Source organism: Mesoplodon mirus (genome assembly GCF_964341445.2).
Source record: "Mesoplodon mirus genome assembly, chromosome: 2".
NCBI classification, from domain to species: Eukaryota; Metazoa; Chordata; class Mammalia; order Artiodactyla; family Ziphiidae; genus Mesoplodon; species Mesoplodon mirus.
In genome coordinates this window covers 190,148,399-190,176,295 of record NC_138977.1, presented here as the reverse complement: position 1 = coordinate 190,176,295, position 27,897 = coordinate 190,148,399, and the positions used below count along the sequence as shown (strand labels likewise).

Here is a 27,897-nt window from a genome sequence, read left to right as displayed (position 1 = left end):
AGGGGCACACCCCTCACCGCCCCTTTGTTAAGAACAATCACCAGCTGGGACGTGGGGCAAGTACATAGGAAGGGCAGTCCTTTGCTTAGGGTGTAGGTGAAGCAGGCACTGGTGAGGCAGGAGATATACAGAGAGCAAGAGAACAGCCCTCTTGAGTGGCCTGCCCATAAAAACACCACCCTAGGTATACTTGAATCTGAATCCTTAGGAATGGGAACCAGGAATTGTGGGATGTAATGTACTCATATAAACTCATGGGACTACTGAGGTGAATTATTGATCTCCTAATTCTTCTGAATGAATTTTATGATGTATTCATTTATTGATATTTATGAATATTAATAAATATTTATTGAACACATGGTATCATGCCAGGTATTACTCTAGATATTGAGAATCCAGTGGTGAAGATACGGTTTCTGACATTTAGATCTTATTCCTCCCTCACTTTCAGCTATTGTTTTTTATTCCTTCAGTGTCTTTCTTCTCTTATTGCTATATATCTGCTGAAATATTATATAAAATCTATATTGTTAAGTCAATAACTACACTTTACATGCAGTTCCAAGCCAGCAGTCTCTTCAAAAGGACTTGTTTTACAAGCATAGTGCCTAAGAAGCAACCTATTTATTTACTCTCTCTTTCTTAATGGCTTTTGACTGGGTTCATGATGGCTAACATTGCTAAATGTCTCACTCTCGTAAAAACAAAGCCATTTTTTAAAAAATCCCATAAAGAGCTTGCTGGCAGGTTACTTCCAGCCACTAAAGTATTTTCCACCTGGATTCCTTTGATTTGTTTCATGATTGATCTCTTTCAGAGAGACCTTTCTCAAATGTCAATCTGAACTTTTCATTTTCCTTCCTAAAATCCTTGAGTTTCACCCTATACCTTTCAGCACAAAGATCAAACTCTTTAGCTTACCTCTGACTCACTGGGGATCTAGACCCTGCCTTATCTCATGCTGCTCCTCACATTTTCCTCCTCACTGAAACAAGCTGTATAGTCAGTCCTCTGATAGCACCAGCCTAGTTCATTGCAGCACCTTGGCTCAGACAGTCCTCTGCCCAGAATGGTTCCTCACTAACCCCTGTCAGTCTTCAAAACTCAGTTCTGCTGCAAGAAAACTTCCCTGACTGCTTATGGATTCAGATTCTTCTAATTGTGCTGCTGTCATATTGCAGTGCTGTAGTGCCCTGTACTGCCGTCTATTTGGGGGGCTCTCCCCTCTAGACTAACCTCCCTCAGGGCAAAGCATATGCTCAGAGTACCTGGGATGAAATAGATGCTGAATAAATGTAAGATCAGTGGGATCAGTGTTCTTGTCTATTGTGTTGATTCTGCATCGCCTGACACGTGGGGAGCATTAGATAAATACTCACTGAAAGAATAAGTGAATACAATGAACTTTGTATACTTTTACTTCTTGTCTTCTGAATATTACATATTGTGTGAGAATCTATGGCACAAGAGGTGGTGTATTTATTGATCTAAGTTCATGGGCACTAATTATTGACTAGCAGTTTTAATGATGCTGTTAACACTGCAGATTAGTGGTGGAAATACCCAGTCAGGTGATCTATCTGTGATTTTTGAACCATTACCCAGAATGATATCTAGCCATAAAGTAATTCACGTCCTCTAAATTTGTGCTACCCAATATGCTAGCTGTTAGCCACATGTGAAAACTAATCAATTAATTAATTAAATTTGAATAATTTCAGATTTGCTTTCTCAGTCTCATTAAACACAATTTAAGTTTTCAGTAGCCACATGTAGCTAGTGGCTGCCGTATTGCAAGCATTGACATAGAATATTAGATTTAATGATATTGTAACAAGTTCATAAACTGGAAATTTACCCATTTTGCTCTTGCTTTTTTTAAGTAAAATTTTGAGAAGAAATATGGTAGTCATAAGTAAATATGCTTCAAAACATGATGAATACTTTGACATAAATTTGCTTATTGAAACCAAAATGTATTTGCTAAATTAATGCCAAGTGAACATTAAAGAAGATACTCATTATGAGTTCCTAAATACAAGTCGCATGCCACTAAAAAAAGATCTGTAACTTTGAATTTCAATGTAATTCAGTATTGTGGTAGTTTCCAATTTTGGCAAAATAAGCATATTTATAGGATTTGTATACGTTAACACTCTTTACTTAAGCTGGCCGTATTTTGTAAAAGCTTTTTCCAATACATGTCTATAATTCTGTAGGATCATTTTCTTAAGTCAGGCTGAGGAACACTTGATATGTATAAAGCACAGAATACTAAATGGAGATTGATTAAATCATAATAGTTTGGTGCATTTATGCTGAAAGCTTTAAATGATATTATAGCATAATGTGTATCATCTTTGAAAGCATGAAGAAAGGGCTGAGCTTTACCAAACAAACAGTTAAGATACATGTACCCTAAATATAACACTATAGTGCAAATATTTTCTCAAACTTTTTGTTATTGCATTGTTAAAGTTTGCTTTAGATTAAGAGAAACACATTTTCTAAAATCTTTCCTGTATTGTACTGGATAAAATTACAGGAAATAGAAACATATAAGCCATAAAACTCACACGAGATAAAACCGTGATTCCATTTCTATTGGTTTGTCTAAAACAAGATTTCAGGAGCTTGAAACCTCTTGGGTCAAACAGAGTCAGCTGTTAGAAGGTTTCTCAACATAAGATTGCCTTCACCTTTGTAAAGTTGTATTAGATTTCTTCTTGTACAAAATATGGCTTTACTATATAAGGAAATATAAAGAATGTGGTAAGGAGAGAGGTGATATTTTTCTTTCCCTGTCCTGATCTTACAGTCTTTTCATCCAAATCACAGAACAGATCACTCTGGTTTAAAATGCCTCCTTCTCTGGCAATAGACTTTTTTGGGAGTTCTTTCTTTTTTCTCCCGAAGTGGAGGTCCTCATAGCCGAGCTAATTCCTCCCATGCTCTATTCCTCTCTTTTTTTTTCTTTTCTTTTTTTTTTTTTTCAGGGCACACAGAGCAATAAACAGAGCTGGGTCATGTTTTCATGTTGCTCTTATGGCTTCTGTGTCCCCAGTTTTATTTTTTAAGGGATAATACCAATATCTAGCACATATCAAGAGTAGGCATGGTGCAAAGTGTGCTACTAAAGAGTTCTCTCAACCACGCTAGGAGGTAGTTAGCTCAGTGGACAGAAAGTGAGAAAGAGAAATGGGTCACATAGGTAGTATTGCTGGAGACAGAATTTAAACACAGGGAGAGACCATGCTCTCTGTTACAATACTGCATTGGCTCCCTGGAAAAACACCCTCTGTTCCCTTCAGAGTCAACTAATGTCTTCACCTTGGAGGACAAAGTTTTCCTCAGCCCTCTTAGGGTCCCTAGCTGGGTCTGAAAATTAAACTGACCAAGATTAACAGGAGAAAAGCATAACTGAATTTATTTAATACACATTTTATGTAACACAGGACTCTTCATAAGGAAATGAAGACCCAAAGAAACAGACCTGAATAGTTTGATGAAGAGTGGGCAGTCCTGTAGAAATATGATGGGTCAGAAGAGTATATGAGTCAAGTGCAAACTGGGGAGAACTTAGCAAGGCCTGTTTGTTCTTCTCAGCATCTCTTTGTCTTCAGAGATAAGGATGCCCCTTTCCTCAGGGTATAGGGAGGCACCTCTCACAGGAGGGTTTTATGGGGAGAAGGCGGAAGGTCAAAGTGACATTCCTGCTTCTGCCATTTTTTCATACTCCTTCAGCTTAAAGCATTCAGTATGCTAAGGTGACATCTTTGGGGCTCACGTGTCCTAAACCCCACCAAGAGATATAAGCCATAATAATTCTTACTTACATTTTCCAAAAGGATATAGGAACATAACTGAAAACTGTCACTTCTACTACTGTAACTTGACTCCTCCTATTTCAGGTCACTTCTTAAATCACGAAAGAACTACTTTTCTTCCTGATTTAGAAATTGTCATTTGACAATCTGTTACCTACAGTAGAAATGCTGAAATCATAAAACATTTTATTTATACATTTTACTTATAGTAAATAGATTACATGGAATAGGCATTTGTCCAAAGAAGATACACAAATAGCTAACAAGCACATCATTAGCCATCAAGGAGATGCAAATCAAAACTACAGGGAGGTTCCACTTCACACACACTCGCATGGCTATAATAAAAATAAATTAACAAGTGTTGACAAAGATGTGGAGAAACTGGAACACTCATTTGTTGCGGGTGGGGATATAAAGCAGTGCAGCCACTTTGGAAAATAGTCTGACAGTTCCTCTAAGCATTAACATAGAGTTATCATATGATGGAGCAATTCTAGGTATATACCCAAGGGAAATTAAACAAATGGGCACACAATAACTTGCAAATAAATGTTGATAGCAGTACTATTTTTTTTGGAGATAGAACGCAGATCAGTGGTTGCCTAGGGCTGAATGGAGAGATGAGTGAGAGTAAGAAGTGAGGTTAATGAGTTCAAGGTTTCTTTTTGAGGTGATGAATATGTTCCATATTTAGGTTGTCATAATGGTTGCACAACTCTATGAATATACTAAAAAACATTGCATCGAATGCTTTAAATAGGTAAATTTTATGGTATGTAAACTGTATATTATTAATTTTTCTAAAAAAAGATGACAGGAAAAATAAATCTCAGTATTGTTTAAATTAGATGTTGACTAGAACTCTCCAGAAGATAATCTTTTTTATATATTTCTTGTAAATGATTTATTATAATTCCATATAATATGTTTTCATTCTAATTTTGTATTTCATTTTTTCCTCTCTATTCTACCAAAGCCCAGGTTTAGTACTTGATTCTTGGGAGGAAGAAAAAATAAGGACAAAAGATTGATTTTATAAATCTTTCACTATTGCCTAAAAATCACTTTTTCTAGACTGTGATAAACTTCGTCACTTAGTAGAAACGATGCCTGACATTCTTCACATCAGTCCCTAGTGTGAAAGCTGTTCTGTCTCCTCACTACCTCCTTCTTAAAGCAGAATGATGTGATGGGGAAGAGTAGAGCTTGAGAGTTGCACAGACTTAGATTCACTGGTGCTTCAACCTCCTACAAGGTATGTGACTGAGGGCAAACTAGATAACTTCTCTAAACATATTTCTTCCTACTGCCTCCAGATTTTAGTCAGCTTGGAGATGATGTATGTCAAGTGCCTGGCATTAGGTAGCTCCTTGATAGAAGCTTTTTATGTATTAACCATGACTCAACCTTCCAGAAGAGGGCATGGAACTTATAACTGACATCTGTGTTAGTTCTGGAGTCTTTGAAAGGCCCTTGCTACCACCTTCCTCCCTCAAAAACAAATATCTCCCCTACCCCAGTCTTGTGGCTGAAGCCTGAAATTCCACTATTACAGGCTCATTTCATCACTTCAAAATATTTGATCACTGTGTAAATAAAAATGCGTATTAGAGTAAAAATATTTTAAACAATTATATTCCAGGTCTATATCAATGTAAGTGAATTTTTCTTCCTTTTCTTATTAAGACAAAACAAAAAAGCCTTTAGTGGTATGGCAGGTAAGACCCAAAAGACACACTGAGGGACTGAAGATGAGCTGAAGAGGGCACTGCTTGCTGGGGGCGGCAGCCACCATCTTTCATGTCAAGTAGGTCTGCATTTCTGGCAGGGCTTCAGTGAAAAAAAAATGTTAAACCTCCACCCCCCACCCCCCAATTCCTTCTTCTCTTTTTGAAGAGTGAATTTGTGTTGAAACACCATTTTCCAGCCCTGATAATTTGCTCAACTTCATCACAGTGATCACAGGAGGTGAGTTTTCACAATCCTGCCTTGGCTGACCCTGGCTGGGTCAGTGGCCAGCTCATCTATCTTCCTTCTCTTTATGAATCATCCTAGGCAAAAAGGACAATGGACAAGAGATGCAGAAAAGCCTCTTTTCCCCCCAGGATAATCCAGCTCTAATTCCTCAGGAGGGGCAGCTTTGGGCCATTTTAAACCAAGGTCATTGTTGTTCAAGGTTCAACTAGTTTGCCTAGTTTGCACCTCCCAGCAGAGGCACTAACTAGGGAGGAATTGCTAAAACCTGTTTATCTGAAAACAATGACAACAAAATCCCCACCAATCAAAGATCCTATAAATCATTTCACTTCCAACTCACAAAGCATTCTAGTTAAGCAAATTTTGTCTTCCCTCTAGGCAAACAAAGTGCCAGATTACTAGAATACAAGTAGTCTGAACACATGTGAAAAGGAGAGATTCAGAGTCATATGTTCCAAGGTCATCTTCACAGCTTCACAATGATGCTTTGATGTCACTTCTTGAAAGGCCTTGATTTGAATTTAAATTGTTGTTTGCTAGAAATGTTTAGAGTTCAGTCAATAAACCCAATGTAAACTTTCCTTTAAGGGCAAAAAACATTATTTGTTTAATTTACAAATGTTGATTTGGTTAATTTGTACCCTTAATTATGATCAGGTTCAAAGACCAAGTTTAAAGGCCCAGATTACAGCATACAGTTTTGATGCCATTTTCTTTTTCTTTTTTTTTTTTTTTTTTTGCGGTACGTGGGCCTCTCACTGTTGTGGCCTCTCCCATTGCGGAGCACAGGCTCCGGACGCGCAAGCTCAGCGGCCATGGCTCACGGGCCCAGCCGCTCCGCGGCATGTGGGATCTTCCCGGACCGGGGCACGAACCCATGTCCCCTGCATCGGCAGGTGGATTCTTAACCCCTGCACCACCAGGGAAGCCCAATAGTTTGGTATTTTTATGTACAACATTTAATAAGCACCAGGTTTATTATTTTTGACAGTGCTACCCGGAAGTCACTTTTGATACACTACATGTCCTTTACTAGCATAAGCTTTATATTGTGGTACAAAAATATCTAGAGGAAACATGTCCGTTAACATCTCATGAGAATGGTAATTTGTAATATGAATATCTGTGAAGCTGATATTTTCAACCATGGGGGTAAAACTTTTGTTTTAAGGTGACAGAAGCAAATGAAAATATTAAAAGATCTGGTTCAGTTAAGATCTGAAATATACATATACATATGAAATATATTAACATTTAGATACAAATATCATGTAATAGTCACACTATCAATAATATTTAACAATATTATTAATAATTATTAATTAGTTTGAATATATTCATTTCCTTAAAATGAATTGTCTTGAGCCTAGAGCATTCTTGACAAAAGACTGATGACAAAAGCAAGCTCCAAGCAGAAATCTGTCTGGTGATTAGCTGGCAGTGTAAAGCACTGAGAGGCTGAGTATTCTTTTGTGAGAAGACTGTGAGCTGTAACTGATAATTCAGTTTATCTGCCACAGTAGGTTGTTGCACGTAATTATCCTTAGGCCTAATCAGCCCTAAGAGAATGGCCTGACACACCATAGGAGATCACGTTCTGTGTGCTTAGCTAATGTCCCATCACAGCATGGAAAAGCAAGAAGCTTTGGAAGCTGTGATTATATTAAGGTTCTTCTTCTTTTTTTTTTTTTTTTTTTTTTAGTGCTTTCTACTTTTAGAATTCTGAGGAGTTGAAAAGTCATACACGATCTTACTTGGATTAGCCTACCTTAACCTGAGATTCACATTGGCTTCTATCTTATCAAATGGTCCCAAATCATGTCTTGGGATACCACCAACATTAAAATGTACTTTGATATTAATCAGTAATGTAAGAGGGAAAGGGCTATGAGCAGGCACTGATTAAAGCTGATGGTTTATTTCCAAAAAATATGCACTGCGCAAGAGGAATAAGCCATAAAGAGGCATTTGCAAATCAGTGTTTCACCCCACTGTCTTCAACTATTGTTATTATGAATCAATTTGCTTTCATTTTAGTCTATCCATATTTGGGAAAATGCAGGATGCCAGGATTATAACCAACAATTATATAGTAAAACACGATTCTGATTGTAGCAGACATGCACTGCTTGTATACATCAGTACTGGAACAGTCAGACCATGCGTGAATTGGAAATGAGGAGAGAACCGATTTTATACAGTTTATCAGAGTATAGGAGATTGCTTGTATTATGTTTCTAATTTATTTTCTAATGCAAATAGTTGTTATAGCTCATTTGTTCTGTGTGGAATTTAAATCCTTTGTAGGGAAATTTATGTGCTCTTAATGGGATTTTTTTTTCCACTAAAACTCTGATAAAATGTTTTGTCCTTCCTTCTCACCTGCAATTTTGCTATGGCGAATATAAAAATGAGTAGGACAGTCCATATTCAGTCTATTAAAAGTGGGAGTGGGGGGGTAGAGAGTAAAAGTAAAATAGTGCATTGCAATATAACAAGTGCTGTCAGTAATGAAGATACAGTACCTATAAGGTGTTCCTGGGATACAGAGGTGTTCTCAGTGGGGAATACAAACAAAAGGAAGCCTAACAGCTGAGTATCCAAGATGTTGCTACTGATACCTACTATAGAAAAACATGATTGGCATATATAATATATAGGTATTTCAATTGTGGAACTTCATAGATAATGAATCTTTGAAAAGGTATTTCCATTCAGTCCTGTAATTTCTTTAGATTTGCCTTTTTCATTTGAAAGAAAAAGTATTCAGGCCCCATGGAACTCTCAATAGATAACTTTTGAATAACACATTTATTAAAATTAAACATCATGGGGCTTCCCTGGTGGCACAGTGGTTGAGAGTCCGCCTGCCGATGCAGGGGACATGGGTTCGTGCCCTGGTCCGGGAAGATCCCACATGCCAGGGAGCGGCTGGGCCCGTGAGCCATGGCTGCTGAGCCTGTGCGTCCGGAGCCTGTGCTCCGCAATGGGAGAGGCCACAACAGTGAGAGGCCCGCGTACCGCAAAAATAAATAAATAAATAAACATCAGATACTAAACTCAGCCTTCATTGTACATTCTTTTTATTTAGTCTGCATTAAACAATGCAGAGCTTTTACTACAACAAAGAGCGTAACATTTAATAGTTTTCAGTTAGAGCCTTTCAGTGAAAGCTTTGAGATAAAGCAACTACAGTTTCAAAGTAATCAAGCCAACTCTGAATTAGTATTAACCAGAACTACTACACATGTAAAGGAGAGTTATCCTCTCCAATAAGGGGAAGCATATAGAAAACATGGGGAAGTTAACAGTATGAACAATAAAACAGGAGTAAAATAGGTAGCAGGAAACATCATAGGGAGGTAAACTTTATGAAAAGAGTGAATTATCCATTTAAGATGTAAAAACCTTGCAACAGGAAAATAATTTCTAAGCCTCCGCTCTCTCCTTGTATTAAGTAATTTTTTCCTCTGTAATTAGGTATTGGCTTTTCTTCTCCTGAGTAAGATCACCTGGTTATTTAGGTGTTTATACTTCTGTTATTACTACCTGTTCTGTCACACAAATGTTTGTCTCTACATCCTCAAGGCTTAAAGACAAATTAAGTAGTAGCTCTAAAGTTACTGTGGTAAGCCCCACCTTCCTACTGATTTTTAAATATGTCTCATGGGCATGTATATTAGGATTAAATGGCTTTATTAAAGTAATAATAACCAATTTAGCAGATTTCAGGCTACAAGAATATCTTTACCTACCTGGGCTTCAATTATTCTGCTAAGTTGGTGACAGATAAGCAGATTTTGAAATAAGAAAATTAAAAGGCATTTTAAATGTTGCTGAGACTAAGATTTTTAACTCCTGATTCTGGTTGACCAGACAGATCTGTGTAATGGAAGTTAGTTACCAGAAAACTGAGAGCTTTACTACATGAAACCTTCCATTATTTATGAAAAGTCCAATGCTATATATAATTCATGCAGATCAACTGGTCCCTACACAGATTTTGGGGAAGGATGTGAGAAAATTATTCAGATTTAGGGCTTAAAGACTATTGAGAAATAGGAAGGTACTGAGAGAGAGTCTCATCAGAGCAGATTTAAGTAACCTCGTTGACCTAGAACTGTCCCAGCAAAATTGTCATGCTCAAGGCCAGGCTAAAATATTGCTTGAAAGATGGGATAAATGAAATACCACATCAGATGCATTCCTTGATTTTTCAGGTAGCATAGCTTCAGAAAAAAAAAAACAATTCCAATACCACAAGTTGAGAATTATCTGTTTAGCTCTAACATTCTGAAGTAATTCCAAAACAGTACAATACTTAACCTAATTCAGCATTCTGTTGCCCCTGAAATAGGATTCTCTGTTTTAAATGGCTTACCAAAAACTATTATCTTGTAATTTTGAGGTAAACGTCTTTTTCTTATACAACCAAACATGTTAAACTATCTTAGTACATTACCATTTTAACAGGTCATCTTTTAGTCTTTAGGTGTTTTCACATTGTTTTGCTCAGTATTTTAAAAATGTACTTAACACCTTGTAGACCCTTTTAACAATGCTGCATATCCTTTGTAATCTTATTTGGTATAATATAATCATGTTCAGAGTTATTTTGTATTACTTACAGTGAATTAAAGTGAATAGACCCACTTCCCCCCTCCCCCTACCCCACAATTAAAGATAAAAACTAAGACTACAAGAAATGAAATTAGGTTCTGAGAGGAGGGAACCCCTAATCATTCAAGTGTGGGGATACGAAGTCAGCTTTCTGCACTCACCCATTCTCTATGCTACAGAAAACCTTTGTGGGACTACTGCCAAGTATTTCCTAAAACCTTTCAAGAAGCTCCAGTAGATTTCTGGATTTGTTCCTTTAAAATCAGGATACTCTGCCTTTGCTCAGGAGGCAGCATGGCAATCTGATCTGCAGTCAGTTGAAGAACCTGCATGATCAAAGCTGCCTTTTCTTGATCCTGTGGGGTTACCTGGCTCTGCCCAGGACTAAAACTGCTAGGCTGGCCTCCACCTTGCTTGCTTGCCCCTTGCATGCCTGTCCCTTGCATGGCTGCCCCTTGAATGCTTGCTCCCTGCATGCCTGTCCCTTGGATACTCGCCCCCTGCATGCCTGCTCCTTGCATACCTGCCCCCTGCATGCCTGCTCCTTGCATACCTGCCGCCTGCATGCCTGCTCCTTGCATACCTGCCGCCTGCATGCCTGCTCCTTGCATACCTGCCGCCTGCATGCCTGCTCCTTGCATACCTGCCCCCTGCATGCCTGCTCCTTGCATACCTGCCCCCTGCATGCCTGCTCCTTGCATACCTGCCCCCTGCATGCCTGCTCCTTGCATACCTGCCCCCTGCATGCCTGCTCCTTGCATACCTGCCCCCTGCATGCCAGCTCCTTGCATACCTGCCCCCTGCATGCCAGCTCCAGGATTTCCCACCCCTGAAATGCTTGGGACCTGTCTGGGTCCCTGAGGACCACCTGCCCCCATAGTAATAGGACCAGCACCCTGAATTCCCCCAGTCATAGGGCCTCTTGAACTGGGGCCAGGGCCCCTCATCTCCATTCCTCTTGCATCCATGCCTCTTGCTTCCATCCCTCTGGCTTCCATCGCACAGGTTTCCATTCCTCTTCTCTCCATTACTCGTGTCTCTAAGACCTCAGTTTCCATGGCTCGAGTCTCCATCCCTCGAGAATCTCTGCTACCTCTACCATCCATAGGTAGACCCCTTTGATCTATCATGGGTCCTCTGGGTTCTCCAATGAGCAGTCTGGGATCTGCTAATGGCCCTCCCCTCATGTCATGTGAGGAAGGGCCCCGGCTGTCATGACCAGACGCATGGTGCATTGGAGGACCCTGATGTGGTGGGCCAAGATAGCCTCTGGGCTCTACTTCTCCAGTGACTGAAAGCAAAGTTCCTCCACGTGGGTCATTTGGAGCATCCCCTAAAAGTCCTCGAGGAGGTAAGCCACCAGCAGTCATGGGTCCACGAGACATAGGTGCTCTAGGATCTGATATCTGCACCTGTCCCCGCTCTAAGGGCACCGGACCAACCCCTGGCATTCCAACTTGGGGCTGCATTGCTCCACCAGGAGTTAAGGGGCCAGGGCCAGGGCCAGGGCCAGCAACTGCAGCTGGAATTGGGCCCGGGGCTGGAATTCCACCCTGGATCGGGGTCTGCATCAGAGGAGGGATGTCTTTCACAGGTCTTCTGGCCAAATGCTGAGGCTGAGGGGCTGGAGGATTCTGCTGGTTCAGCAGAACATTAGGTCCTGGGCAAAGGCCAGGGCCAGGGGCAGAAACGGATTGAGATTTGCCTGGGATGAGTGGTGTGACATGTATTTTGCGATGCAGAATTTTCAGAGCAATCTCCGGGTCCATGATTCTCATCACTACTTGCGCCTGCAACAGTGCATAAGCCAGCTGTGGGTTTTGAAGTAACATATTTCGAGCTTCCTGGTGACTGTTTTGGACACAGAGCTTCATCTGCTTCATCAGCTCAAACATCTGCTCCGGGGGGAGACTAGCGACTGCTCTGGTAATTGACTCAGGGGCATCTTCTGGATCGATGGGGTCCCCATAGGGTGAGTCAATGATGGGCGCTGCAGGCCCTAGGCTCTTTAACTCCTCCTTGTTCTTTTCACTGGCAGCATTGTCCACCCGAAGCGCTCTCCCGCTGAACTCCCGCCCGTTAAGGTTCCGCATGGCACTAAGCGCCGTCTCCTGGTCTTGGTACTCGCAGAAGCCATAACCCTTAGGTTTTCCCGTCTCTCTATCGTATACCAGCCGGAAACTCACAACGGAACCAACCTCGGAGAAAATGTCCTTCAACTGCTCCTCAGTTGCCTCATACGGAATGTTCCCCACGAACACGGAACGCAGTGATCGATCCATTGCCGGGTCTCTCACCGTCAAACTCGACATGACTCCGGTTGTGCACACAGAGCGGAGAGCGGAGAGCGGAGACCCAATTCTTCTCAGAGTCGTCCTCTTGCGACTCACACTTCCGCCGCGCAACGGAAGCGGCTTTCAAAATCCGGGCAGAAACTGCACTACTCTGCTTGAATCGTTCCGTTAATCCGCGGCATCTGCACCTCTACGTTCCACTAACTAAATTAAGGCGTTCTGCCCCTGGTCCTTCACTGAGGCTTTGATTCGTTTCTCATCTCTTATTCTGCAGACATTTCCACGGCGCGCCACCACCCGCGCTAGGAAAAAGCTTGGTGCGGGTTGACCACAGTAAAGATGGCCGCGTAGACTTCACCATGGTAACTAGGAGAGGCCGCCTCCCATGACGTCAAGGGCGGTTTTGCCTGGCGGGAAACCGCTAACTGAAAGATTAACGGGGCGTGTTCTGCGTTCTGAAAAAAGTATTTCCGTATAGCAGTTTCTCCTTATTAGAGTACATTTATGCTATATTTAAAATCACAGTGCAGACAGTGAGGGGAAAGTGTAGTCGTTTCAAAGCAGATTTGGGATTATTCTCATTAAAATACAAAAGTAATAGCTCCTTTTTAGAAAAGCATTTTTGGACAATAACTGCCCAGAAATACAAACTGAAGGCGTGTGCTAGCTCCATCCCCGCCCCCATCCTGTTGCTTCAGGCAGCCGCTGTCGATAGGTGTCTGGTCCTTATAAGTTTATCTTTGTGCACGCACTCAGCAGTCGAGCTATTCATAATGGTGCCTTTCTCTTAATTATACTAACCGATATTAATAACAGTTAATTGAATTTTAGGGCTACAGCGGATGAGTTAAAAGTATTTAACCATTCTTATACTGTAGGCATTTAGATTGGTTCTGATTATTATAAATTGATGAAATGATTTCACCACCTCTATTATGAAGGAGAAAACAAACTGTAGTTTCTATTCTGCTGCTATTTTTGCTGGCAGAAGTTGAAACATGTGGAATGTGGGTCTTTCCCCTATTTAACAGGCGATAGAACTGAAGCTTGGAGAGGGCTAGGTAATTTGCTAAGCAGCCGGTAACCGGCAAAGCCTGAATTCTTACCCAGGTTGGTCCCTCACAGTTCCAGAGCGTCTCTGCCCCATATTGTAGCTACTAGCAACTTGTAGCCTGTCGAGGACTTGAAAGGTGGCTAGTGTGATTGAGAAACTGAACTTTTAATTTCATTACTTTTATTAATTTTAATATAAAAACTGATATTCACTTAGGCTTTTGGAAAACTTTTTAGTATATTTGGAACAACTTGAGTATGGAATCTACTTTTGCAATGATAAAATTTATTAAATCTAAATAAAAAGTATTTTCAGTTAAAATTTAGCATTCTAACTGAGATGTACTATACTTGTAAAATACATGCAAGATTTTGAGGACTAAGTATAAAAATGTAAAAATATCTCACTAATTTTTTATATTTTCATGTTGAAGTGATATGTTTAGTACATTGGATTAAACAAAATATATATTTAACATTAATATCACTCATTTTATTTTACTTTTTTTATGTGGTTCCTTAGAAAAATTAAAATTATATATATAGATTTCATTACATGTCTATGAACTGTACTGCTGCAGAGCCTAAGTCTTAACTCTTAAGCAGAGAATCATTTTATTCTACGTATGCCTTTTGAGGAGATTATGAATCTTTATGTTTCATCAAAAAATTGTGTTATGAATCTTGGGTATCATAGTTCAATGAATAGATCTGAAATGAGTGTGAGGGTTTAGCTACAAATCAGACAAAGCATCCATTTACCTTCAAGTGTTTTAATAGTTCTTTAAAACAGGCTTGGACATAGCTATTCATTCAAGATGTATGATAACCTATATCTGCAAATGATAAAGTGTATTACTTGATAGTAATTTTTCGCCCTGATTCTTTTATTTGAGGTGGGGCAGGGGTGGAGGGGAGTTGAGGATGGCATCATTTCAGAAAACTAAAAACAAGTTCCTTAGGTTCATTTGTCTCCTTTTCATACCATCTCTTTACTAAGAAAGCCATGACTTTTTTTTTTTTTTTTTTTTTTGACTGCATTGGGTCTTCATTGCTGCCTGCAGGCTTTCTCTAGTTGTGGCAAGCAGGGGCTACTCTTCGTTGCGGTGCACAGGCTTCTCATTGTGGTGGCTTCTCTTGTTGTGGAGCATGGGCTCTAGGCACGTGGGCTTCAGTAGTTGTGGCACACAGGCTCAGTAGTTGTGGCTCATGGGCTCTAGAGCGCAGGCTCAGTGGTTGTGGTGCAGTGGCTTAGTTGCTCCATGGCATGTGGGATCAAACCCATGTCCCCTGCATTAGCAGGTGGATTCTTAACCACTGTGCCACCAGGGAAGCCCCAAGCCATGACTTTTTAACATGCATTCTGTCGAGGACAACTTAGATGTCGATTACATGTGTAATTGTATGTATGTTAAATGTAGTTATCAAGTGGCTGATAATAGGCTATTAGAATAAGTTGTAAAGTTCATAAAAGTCCATGCAGCTTATCCGATAGCAAGAGCTTCTTTACTGCTGCTGCTGATAAAATCTAAACCAGTGGTCTTCACACTTTGGCATACGTCAGAACCACCTAGACCCATGGCTACTTAAGTCAGATAGCTGGGCATCACCACCTCCCCTCCCCAGTTCTGCTTCAGTATTTCTGGGGTGGGGCTAGAGAATTTACATTTCTAACAAATTCTCAGGTGATGCTGCTGCTGCTGCTCTGGGGACCCCACTTTAAGAATCACTGGTCTAAATAAAGAGACTTGAAGTGTTGGTTTTTTTTCAGTTGTATCAGGCCAAACTAAGCTTAGTACACTCTGTTAAAAGGTATAAGAGCTCTTTAAAAAATCTATTACTCTTTTAATGCTGACCTAGTAGAGCTAGGACATGCTGACACTACCCGGAAGAAACCCGGGGCTCAAAGGATGGGTGAACAGAGTAGCTGAGGAACTCTGGGGACAATCAAGAAGGGAAAAGCCATGACTGTTAAGAGTGTGCTTTTTGTCAGAGGCCTTGTATGTTCTCTTTAGTTCCCGTATTCCAAACTAGAAGAATGTTTTGATATAGCCCCCCTTCATAGAGGTCCAGTGTGACCCAGCACATAGCTCAATGAGCAGGACAAATAAACTAATATTTATTATTAAACTGTGTGGCCCAGAATTACCAAGAGTTCTTAGGAACCTGTATATCTCCTGGTACCAACACATACTTTTCACAGATCTGCCTTGGAAGAACTTCCATTTTACATTGCTTTCTTTGTTTCCATAATCTTTAAACTTTAGATATTTATAGCATGGTATGCAATCTGAAGAAAAATGTACATGGCATCTTTCATGTTCAGACATCAGTTCTTTCACTACATCAAAATACCAACTATACTAAGAGTGATTTTTAAACAAATATATAAGGGCATACGGCTAAATGGGGGCCATTCTTCAAACTAATCACCTTCAGAAACTATAAACTTAATCCATCAAGGCTTCCAGTGTTCAAAATGATTTTTAAACTACTGCCCTGAAATTGTTTCATGGCTCCATTTGTAAGTCATACTAGAAAATTGGTGCCTTAACTCAAATGTATACCTTGTTTTCAACCAAGAACAGAGTTATGCAGGTAAATCACCTGACTTTCTGACAAGACTTGGCAAAAAATATGACGTTTAGCTTTTTCCAAATATCAAATCTTACATCAGAATATAAAGATTCTGTTGACTTTGAGGGATTTAAAAAGGATTCACCATAGATTAATTAGACAAATTCCAAAGATAATTACTAAAAATATTTTTAGCTATGATAGGCATTTTTTAAATAAATGTATGGGTCCTTCAAGGAATAGATCAAATATACTTCTCCACAAAGTTGTCCCTAATCTTCCTCCTCCTTTCTCTAGGTTGGAAGTAAGTTCATTTTCCTTTGGATATAAACCATTCCTTATCTTAACATTTCTGATAATATAAAGCCTTCTACCTTTTAGTAGAATTGTACTTTTCCTTCTATAACATCTTTAAAGGAAAAAGTATGACTCCCCCTTGTCAATTAACAGTGTCTTATATTTATTCTTTTATTACATAAATATTTATTCTAAGTACTGGCAATATAGCAGTGAAAAAGATAGACATTCCACTAGAATAGACTAGGTATGGTCCCTGGGCCGGTAGCATGAGCATCAGCTTAGAAATGCAAAATTTGGGATCCTATTGCAAACCTACTGCATCAGGGACTTGTGTGTGTGTGTGTGTGTGTGTGTGTGTGTGTGTGTGTGTGTATACGTATAGTTTTAACAAGTTCCCCAGGTGATTTTGTGATGCAGGCTGATGTTTGAGGACCACTGAGCTAAAAGGGAGACAATCATAGATAGACAGAAAGTTATTTGTCTTCTTTGCCACTGTATCCTCAGCCCCTAGGATAGAGCTTAATTAGCACAGGTGGGTGCTTATTATATGTTGAATAGATTAGAGTTCATTTTACATAAGAAGAAACCTGTGGCCTTAAATAGCATGCCCCAAATCAGAATGGAGACCTGCTGTCAGAACCCGTGTCATTTTATTTTAGGTCAGTGATAATTCCTCCAGGTTATTATTTGATAAAATAGATATGTAAATAAAGTGTGTAGAGATGGAAAAGAGTGATAAGATCTAGCTCATCAGGGAAGACTCCCTGATGGAGCTGGGATTTAAGGGATGGGTTATAATCTAGTATGTACGAACAGAAGATCCAGAGAACAATCCAGGAGCTTGGAATAGTCAAGACATGAAATTGGAACCTGGTGTTTTGGATGCCCTCAGAGGAAACCAATAAAGAGTTAGTGAGTAGTGCGATAGAAGATTGTCTTTTGGATCAGATTACAAAAGGTTTTGAAGATCAGATTCAGAAATATAAACTTGATTTAAGAGTCACTAGACTTTCTTTCATCTTTCTGAAATAGAAACATAGAATAATAATGGCAGAGATTTAAGACTACCAATCTTATCCAATCCTTCTCCAGGATATCTTTTGCACTTGAACTATCCTTTTTAATACTTGGACTATCCTTTTTAATACTTGGACTAGAGTATGGATTTGACACCCATTATTTTCTGTCATTAGAGGTACTGATATTCTTGTGTTATCACTTAAGCATAGAACGCACATCTGTTTTATATTCTTCATAGTGCTTAGTCCAGTGTCTTATATTCTGAGCACTCAGTAAATATTTTTAAAATAATTACAAGGTCATCTTATAATAACAATTTACTTATGTCAACCAAATGGTAATTTAATGCTTTCAGTTTACAAAATAATTTTCTTTGGCTTCCCACATCTGATCTTGACAACAATCATGTGAGGTACATACTACTGCATCCTTATTTTAAAGATGTAGAAACTTAACTGTTACTTAAAACTTTACTTAGCAATGGACGCACCCGAAATACAGATACTAGTCATAATACCTAACTCTGAGCCCTTAATAAGAAGGAGGTCCTTTGATAAATGTTTTATAAAATACAACATTTTATTTAATCCTTCCAACAACCCCTCTGAGATAGACAGTCATAGTGTCTGAATTTATAGCTAAAGAAACAGAGGCACAGAGAAGTTAACCAGTGTGCCCATGTTAACTGGCAGAGCCAGGATTTGCCCACACATCATTTGACTCAGCTCTTAAATTATTATTCCATTAAATAAGTTTCCCAAGGACACATAGCTAATAAGTGGCAAAACTGTAGCCTGAAACCAGGTCTCTTGATTTTAAACTTCCCATTTCACAGTAATCACAGGTTATTGAGACCTGGACACTGTCTCCCTTGGCCTTTTTTCTGATTGTCTCTGAGTGTAACTAATTGCAATTTTGATATCACAATCAGTGCTGTGGCAACAGATGGACTATAATGTATAAAAACTGAAGCAATTGAGAAAATGTTTCCTTTTTCAATTTGCATGGCTATAGTTAAACATCACATAAGGATTTTAAAATACATCTAGTTAGATAGGTAATGATGTATTTTCCATAAAAATGAAAGAGCCCAAATTTCTCAAACCTAAAATAATATTGGTCCATGACATTTTTCCCAAATTTTAAAATGTATTTAATATGAACAAATAGTAAATTTCATTTACTTATACTTGAGATGAATCACTTTTACTGGACAGAGCCAAACATTCTCCCTGGGTGGGCCTGTATAGTCCAACCACATTCTTTTTTTTTTTTTTTTTTTAATAAGTGAAGAAAATAAAGCTCAGGGAAGACAAGGGACTCAGCCAGGGTCAGATGCCTGGTTACTGGCTTAGCTTGTAATGGGATCTAGATCTTCAGAGTTTCCCTTCCAAACTGTGCTCAGCACTTCTGAGAGACAGTAGGGTGAAGGGGTTAAGAATACATACTTTAATCAGAGCTTTGAGTCAGCTGTCTAATTCAACAAGTCACTGTGTAGCCTTGGACAAATTACATAAGCTCACTGTGCTTCCATTTCTGCATCACTTAAATGGCAATAACATCACCTGTATTGGATTCTTGCATGGAATAAATTATGTATTTGTTTTTGATCATTATTTATTTTGTATGGTAATTGTTAATCTACCCTTGTTGTGTAAAATTAATTGTTGTGGTAGAAGCAGCATCCTAAGTGGAAAGAGACTCAAATTTTAGTCTAATGCTATTTATTTTTAAATGTATATCTTCATTTTTTTATCCAGGTAAAATTTATATCTTCATTTTTATCTTTGAAGGGCTTGTATTGGGTGAACTAATGCTCTGTTGTCAGACGATATTTTTTTAAAAATTGTACAGAGACAACCTTGGATAACATTGCCATTTTGGTTTATGGTAGATTTGTAGTTGAATATGGATAATTTTTAGGCTGAATTCCATAGGACAGTGCAATGAGAATTTTCCTGATCATTTTTGGTGCTCACTGAGTTCTTATACTAAATCAGGAAGTGCGCTCTTCAAATATTTAGTTGGCTGGAATTCCACTTATTCATTATTATTAAAAGGGCCTACCTGAACTTTGACCGTGGAGGATCCAGGCTTATAGAACACTGTGTTGGTCTGGCACATGGGATACCTATTTGAGCTTACAGTCGTGTCCAGCATGTCATTAAGACTACTACTTTCGAGCATTCACTGGCAGACAGAGGCCATTTATTCAAACGTGGAAAAGCAGAACTAATTGGGCAAGAAGCACAGCTCCCTATTCCTGCTTCAGGCTGTCATCGGAAAGAACACAGAGGAAGGAAGTGTCCTCATAAACTGTGGAAATGTAAGAGCCCTGAAAAAGACATACTGTTTAAGATTATCAACTTGTGAATCTTTTCTTCTGTAACCAGAACAATCCAATACGCAACTTCAGAGAAATGTCAGAACTGCCATTCACTTCAGAAGTTAGGCTGCTACCTCTCTTCTGAGGCTCGACGGGCCTGTAGAACGAGCCTATATTTATACCAAGTTACAGGAAAGAGGTCTTTCTGAAATATTTGATTGGGGGCTCAGATTGTTAAAAAAGAACAACAAAAACCAGAGTGACAGAATGTATTTTGGATTTTTTATCAATTTGAACGATCCTTGAAAAACATTACTTCAGAGTGTCAGTTCAAATTTGCCATCAAACAATTAGATTCCCCAGAGTCACACATGAGATAAACATGTAAACTACAATGTTTATAGGAATGTGGTAACTAGCGCTTCTTGGTACAAGTACAGAAACCAACTCTAACCTTGATAAGCAAAAGCAGGGGATGGTATTTTAATGCTACGCTGTTACCTCTCAGAACCCACAAGCAATGTATTTGTCTGCTTGGGCTGCCATAACAAAATACCATAGATTGGGTGGCTTCAACAATCAAATTTTATTTTCTCACATTTCTGGAGGCTAGAAGTCTGAGATCAAGATACTGGCATGTTTGCTTTCTCCAGAGACCTCTCTCCTTGACTTGCAGATGGCCACTTTCTAGCTGTATCCTCGCATGGCCTTTCCTTTGTGAGTGTAAATCCCTGGTGTTTCTTCCACTTCTTATAAAGACAGCAGCCATACTGGATTAGGGCCCCACCCTTATATTTCATTTAATTTTAATTGCCTCTTTAAAGTAATAAAGAGGTCACATTGGAGGTTAGGGCTTCACCAGCAAATTCAACATATGAACTTGTGTATGTGGTGGTGATGGTGGTGGGGCACAGTGTAGTCCATAACATGCAGTAATGCCGTCATCTTCAGGAAAACAAAGAATGGGCAATTGTAATGCATTCAGGATGCTCTATTCCCATATTTCTTCCTCCCCCACAACCAACTCTGCTTGAAGAACCAGATTGCTCTGATTTCTCTCCCAAGTCCACTGCCATTTAAGGGGCTCTTCTACAGTCTTTTGATTTACTTGCTACAGATTTTCCCAGAGAGAATGATTTGTTTTCTGGGTACCAATTCCAGCTTCCTGGGAGAGAGAGCTCTCTTCTGATGTCCATCCATGATTCAATACAGTATGGGAAAGGGAGTGGATCCAGGGTGATAGTGAAACTCTTTAACAACTCTATGTGGGCGCCCAGCAATCAGCTGGCATGCGAGGGACTCTACAGAGTGTTGCAGTGTCAGGAGTTCACCTCCTTTACCTGCTAGCACAGAGAGGTCCCTGACAATGCACCTCCCACTGGAGAGAGTTTTCCTACAACGTTTCTCTAGGTCACTCCCTCTGTCTCTGCAAAAACAAAATGCTAGTGCCAAAAATGGGTAATTTTCATAGAAATTTTAAATATTGATTTACAGATAGAAAAATAGTCTGGAATCCAACAGTAAAGAAATATTTGGCCACTCATTCACGATCTTCAGAAAGCTCATGCATATATAATGTATGATTTTCTTGTAGATGAATAGAGCGTATATTTTAAAATACCAAACTCTTCTATCCGTCATATAAAAATATTGCTAATTCTCTTCCTGGCAGTTTAATGGTACAGTAATGAATAGTAATAATTCTTCCATTTATCATCTTCATCACTTCCATCTGACATTCACCTTGAAATAGCTGCACACACTTTCTGGCACAGTGGTACAGTGAGAGATGTCCTCTCACTCACCTGCAGGTGTTTGCCAATTCCCTCCTGGCTCTGAGGAACAAAGCCAGTGCCTGCAGGGAAATAGAGAAGTTCCAATGACCGATTCCTTTGGAGCTCAGTCTTTTGTTAGCTCTGAAAATGGAACTGTGTGTGTTAGCCCGTGGCCTGTGAGGGGTCTGGGAAAGAGAAGCTGATACCTGCATGGAGAATCAAGAAGAAGTTTCTCTGCTGGTTTAGTGGTCTGGGGTCTGCTGCAAAGGTCAGGATTGAGCAATTGTTGCAGGCATTCATTCTCACCTGCAGGACTTCCACAGGGAGGCCAGGTTCCAAGAAATCCTCCTGAGAGCAAGTGTCTGCAGACAGGATGGAAGAGGTGGAGGAGGGCAGGAAAATGTATGCATCTCTGACAGGAAGGAAACTTACCTCACTCATTTCAGGTCAGCAATGGCCTGATAACTCTTTAGGAATGCTATTATTCATTATTCAGCTAAAATTGATTCAGCACCTATTCCGTAAATATTTATGGAGCACGTGCTCTGGGGAAGGTAGGCACTGCGTTTGCCACTGTGAGGTTTAAATGTGAACTGAAATGTGACCCCTGCTTTAGTAGAACTTTTCACTAGAAAGTTTTATTAGCTTTTCTCTGGAACTTTTCCTGAGGATTTATGGTGTTCAGATTCGAATTTGTGGCAAAAGAACAGCTGTGCCTGCAAGGAATTTCCGTTCTGTCAGACAAGATAGAAAATACAGGATTCGAGCAGACAGTTCCCAGATGCATTTTTGATTTGTTTGATTTCCTGAGAGGTATATAGAAAATGAAAATATAACTACTGTTTACCCATTGACCCTCTTGCTGAGATAGAAGATGAAATTTTTTTCCTTATTACTAAGAAAAGGGACTGTTATTTCTCTTTACCATGCAAGGTCCTCTCTCTGTCTCTCCATATATATTTTATATATGTGTGTATATGTATATACACACATATATACATATATGTGTATGTATATGTATACACACATATACATATGCACATGCATATATGTATATATGTGTATATATATGTTATTACTTAACACATTGCATTTGACCTGAAGTCAGTATAACGGACAGCCTTTCATGTTCCTCTCTGTCTAGACCCGTGGGATGTGGGCAAGGCTCTTTCTTGGTGGATAGTACATCATTGCCAGGCCATTTATTCAATGAACATCTTATTATTTTCTGATTAGTCCTTAAACTCTGACCTTAAAACAAAGCATGATTTCTTGAGAACAGTATTTAAGTACAGCATGGATAAAATATAACCAAACTTATTTCTTAGTTAAATTAAGTATTGCAACTAAATTCAAATGTTAATTATACTTCGAGGAAATGGTACAAACATGAGTTTATCTTTGACCACGAGTCTGTGCCTACAAGTGAAGCATCATAATAACTTACTCACCAGGGACAGTAGCATCGAGCCTCTGTTAATGCCTTGATACATTGTCCTTTTTTTTGTGGGGTTCAGTAACTGGTTATATCATTTGAGGACTTTGCTTCTTCCTAAGATGACCTTCCTTACTCACATACTTTCTCCCGGATTTAAAAAAACAATTTTTTTTCTCTCTCCTGTTTCTGTAGCTGCTGTCCATTACTTTCCAACCTCCTTCTTTCACTCAGAGTATAAGCATGTATGATTCCTATTGTTTAGGTAGAAAAGAGTCCTAAGTTCCTAGAAAGAACAGCACCATAGGAAGCAAAATGAAATCCCCTTCCCTTTGGTTTCCCTCATGGTAGCTCCAAAGCAGTTCTGATTGCTTAGCTCAAAGTGTAGCATTTTTTGCCTTCTTCCCGGAGAAGACATCAGCAATTTTCCTGCATGAGGGAGGTGGCCGTCAGTAACTGTGTGGGTGGTTGAGTGAGAAAGCAGATGAGATGGGCTGCTGTAAAAGTTAAATTGGGAGAAGAGTGAGTTGTGAATGAAGATAGAAGTAAATACTTTAGTAAATAGATCCAGAGCGGCAAAGATCACGATAAACCACGGTGGCAATAGGTTTCTATTCTTTTCTTCTTTCCTCTCTCAATAGTCTTTCCATTTCCAGCCATGGATTAAAATTATTGTCCACTGTTAATGCTTACTCACAATATTATTTGGAAAACTAAGGGCTTAATATACAGCCCTTAGTTATATATATATATATATATATATATATATATATATATATATATAGAATAGAATAGAATAGAATATCATTATATAACCCCAGGTGTATTTTTGTAAATGTGGCTCTAAAAGATTATTTAATATGCATTCCTACAACCTAAAAGAGAGCCATGTGAATCCAAGCTATTATTGTTACAATTACACTGCCCCTCACAGTACTAAATGCTTTATACAGAACTGCTCGTTCAACCCCCGTAATAACCTTCTGAGGGTTTTTTGATAGATGAGGAAACTGAGGCACAGTTAGTTACCTAGACAGTTTTCTAGCTAGGCTAGATCACGTACCCAGGGTTTTACGGCAAGTAAGAGACAGACATGATTTCAGGCAGTCTGACTAAGAGAAATAGTGTATTCCAGAAAGCTGTAACTTATTTTTCTGCACTTAGAATAAATGTTTTACTCCCCCAAAGGAAAAATTCTGTTAATTTCACCACCAGCCAAATATTTCTAACTTTTCTTGCCCTGTAATCTGCCTGTCAGTTTTGTAAAGAAATGCAGCATAAAACTGACAGGAGGAAGCTCTGAAATCTATAACCACATGACAGAATATTGAAAAATCCTTGCAAAAGCTTATTTTTTCATTTATTGGATAGCACTAAAACCAGCTGCCAGTGGCACAGGTGATTTAGTAGACACCATTTAGCTAATATGTTATTTTGCCAAGATAATCCACTGTGCTGAATTCTTTTCTAATCTTTTGTGGCTGCTTACTTAAGAAAAGAGTGCCTAGAAACTAAATTATCTCACAGAGGAGAAAAGTAAAATGGAGATGGCTATTAATTTAAGCTGTTTCTCATTGCAACTGTCACTCTGAAGACATATATATGGAGTAAGATATATATGAGTCTTTGCTAAATGGAAACACTTAAAGTGGTCCATTTCACGTTTGGAAGTTCAAAAGCATTGTTTATCAGTAGGGTATTAAAATGGATTGAATATTTTCTAGCTTTAAAAGTAGGATGATGAATATAAAAGAGTTTTGCAGACTCTAAAACATTATTCAGGGACTTCCCTAGTGGCGCGATGGTTAAGAATCCTCCTGCCAATGCAGGGGACACGGGTTCGAGCCCTGGTCCAGGAAGATCCCACTTGCCACGGAGCATCTAAGCCCGTGCGCCACAACTCCTGAGCCTGTGCTTTAGAGCCCGTGAGCCACAGCTACTGAAGCCCATGCGCCACAACTACGGAAGCCCACGTGCCTAAAGTCTGTGCTCCACGACCAAGAGAAGCCACTGCTATGAGAAGCCCGCCCACCGCAACGAAGAGTAGCTCCCGCTCGCCACAACAAGAGAAACCCGTGCGCAGCAACGAAGACCCAATGCAGCCAAAAATAAATAAATAAATTTAAACAAACAAACAAACATTATGCATACCTCAGGCACATATAGATTTATGTAATGCAAGTGATTATGTTTGACGTATTAGTATTGGATCAGACTAGTATTTGTGCAGTGCAGCAATATTATTATATAGCTTCCAGTGTCTGTTCAGAAAAAGACATCCAAACATTACTTAGAATGCCAAATTTTATTTAGAACCTGAAAGACAGCCACTTAAATCTAATAGATCCTTGTACTCTGTTATTTTTATTTCTTCCACTTATATAGTGCTTTATCAAATTAGATGTTTGGATTTCTTCACATAGAGAAAGAGTGGCCAGAAACCCCATGTTTACAGCATGGGAGAGCATCAGTTATCCTCTTGCAGTGACCCTCAATCGTGTAGAAGACTAAAGCACATTCAGGGCAAAGAGAGGAGGATGAAAAAAGAGGGCAGTAAAAAAAGAGTAGGGTTTTAGAAGAGAAAAGGGTCTCTCTCTTATCTCTTGAAAGACAGAAAAAAATTTCTTAGAAGGTAAAGGAATCACATAGAAAGGTAGACAGAAGGATGTGCTAGGTGCTAAGAGCAAAATTTTTGTGTGCTGCAGTATGGACCACCCATTTCAGAGAATGGCAGATAACACTGATAATGATCATGACACCTTCCTGTAGTCAGAGAAAGACTGAACCATCCTTACCCTTATTACTTGGAGCAGTAGTTCTGAAATGTTGGGAGGCATCGTTCATTGTAATCACAAATGCTAGAAACAACATATATTTCAGCAATGAATTAGATGAATTACATTTATTATAGCTATATATCATATAAAAGTATAATGTCTTTTATAGAACTACATGCAACTGTTTTAAAAATGAGGGACATCTATATGTGTACTTATGGAATAATCAACTATAGATATGTTTTAGTGAAAAAGAGCAAGTGACAGGCCAATGCTATTGTATGTCCCCATTCTTTTTTACCACTCTCCCCCTGCAATGGGCTATGTATACATATATGAGATGTTATACTGGTATGTTTATAAGGCATTTCTCAAAGGATATCTAACAAACAAATAATTGCAGTTTTCTATGAGTAAGAAGACTAGAGAATAGGATAATACAGAGGTTTCTTTTATCAAGGTATGTCTTTTTTTTTTTTTTTTTTTTTTTTTTACTGTTGGACTTCATCTACCCTGTGCTCTTCATCCTCTCTCCTGACAAAAAGCACTCCACTAGGTAGTGTACAGTTTTCTACTGTTTGTCAAGCTTCATAGAAAAATTGACAAACTTAAAAAGATTCTCAATCAGATTAGCATGCATCAGCAATCCTATAGGAACTCGCTACAGTATAGATTACCTGGGTCCCCTCCAGGAGGGTTAAATCAAAAACTCTGGACACAGAGCTCTGTAATCTGTATTTGGAGTGAACATCTGGAATCAAGCCCTCAGTGGGGGTGATCTATAGACTTCACCTGTAAAAAAAAGAAAAATATTATTTATTTTTTATTGAAGTATAGTTTATTTACAATGTGTTAGTTTCAGGTGTACAGCAAAGCGATTCAGTTATATATATACAAATTCTTTTTCAGATTCTTTTTGCATATAGGTTATTACAAAATATTGATTATATAATAGGTCCTTGTTGGTTATCTATTTTATATGTAGCAGTATGTATCTTTTATTCCCAAATTCCTAATTTATCCCTCCCCACACCTTTTTCCTTTGGTAACCATAAGTTTGTTTTCTGTGTCTGTGATAGACTTCACTTTGGGACACACTCCATTTGAGTTTGTGGAAGGCATGTACTCATGTGGAGGACATTTACGTGTACTAAAATGTAATTGCTCCACAGAATGAGGGTTTCAGTAGCCTAGAGAGATGTAAATTTACAATAACCACATTAGAAAAAGCATGTTAAAAATAGTAATTATTATTATCATTATTGTTACTATTTTTAGATCTTCTATCCTATTGATTTCCTTTCATCCAAAGGGAGGGAGGATATCGCCCTTGTGTTTATCATCTCACCCGGATACACCTTGCTTTTTCTCTGAGGGAATGATGTAAACAGCCCTGATATGGACAATCAGAATGAGAAAATGTTTGAAAATTTTCTTAGAAAACCTGCTAATATGCATATTACCTTTAATGATAATCACTGAAAATATAGATGTTCTTATATATGCTTGTGTGAGCTTTCCTTTCCCAGGCCTTTTGCAAACTTGTCATTAGACAATTTGAGTCTTGGAAGCTCACAGCTACTGGAATTATTAGGATGCCAAACCATTCCATCTCCTCTTCCCAAACCTCACTTTCCATGAAGGCTGAGGCTTTGCCTTGTGAATGTCAAGCATGTCTCAAAGTGACTGTCCTATATTCTTTGGTTTGCAGCCTGATGAGCCCTGATCACTATTTCTCCTGGTGAAATGAGACACTTCACTGTTTTCTTTTCTTCTACCACCTGCTGCTACCACTGCTTGCTTCTTGTCAGTTTCTATCTCCCACTGCCTCGGGAGAGCAGGAGAGGATTTGCCTCCCACAAGTAATTAAACATTTTGTTATGTTATCAGTCAGAAACCTAGCTCTTCTA

The 27,897-nt window shown here is 39.0% G+C and overlaps 2 protein-coding genes across 5 annotated transcripts in view; one reads left to right on the top strand and one right to left on the bottom strand.

Moving 5' to 3' along the window:
* The window catches only part of PRKG1 (protein kinase cGMP-dependent 1), a 1,245,509-nt gene that overhangs the window by 711,796 nt on the left and 505,816 nt on the right, over positions 1-27,897 (top strand). The gene's annotated exons all lie outside the window — the stretch shown is intronic.
* On the bottom strand, positions 8,871-12,841 carry CSTF2T (cleavage stimulation factor subunit 2 tau variant). Of its 3 annotated transcripts, none has more exons than XM_082629978.1 (2): positions 11,059-12,841; positions 8,871-11,013 (listed from the first exon to the last, which is right to left on the bottom strand). In XM_082629978.1, exons 1-2 carry the CDS (start codon positions 12,740-12,742, stop codon positions 10,652-10,654), a joined length of 2,046 nt encoding a protein of 681 aa, XP_082486104.1. In that variant the 5' UTR covers positions 12,743-12,841; the 3' UTR covers positions 8,871-10,651. The 3 variants fall into 3 exon arrangements, with proteins under 3 accessions (XP_082486104.1, XP_082486105.1, XP_082486103.1); XM_082629979.1 differs by having other exon boundaries at positions 8,871-10,983; XM_082629977.1 differs by having other exon boundaries at positions 8,871-12,841.

Bases quoted from the DNA above. Each gene is read 5' to 3' on its own strand.
- CSTF2T (XM_082629977.1), bottom strand. From the start codon at position 12,742: ATGTCGAGTTTGACGGTGAGAGACCCGGCAATGGATCGATCACTGCGT.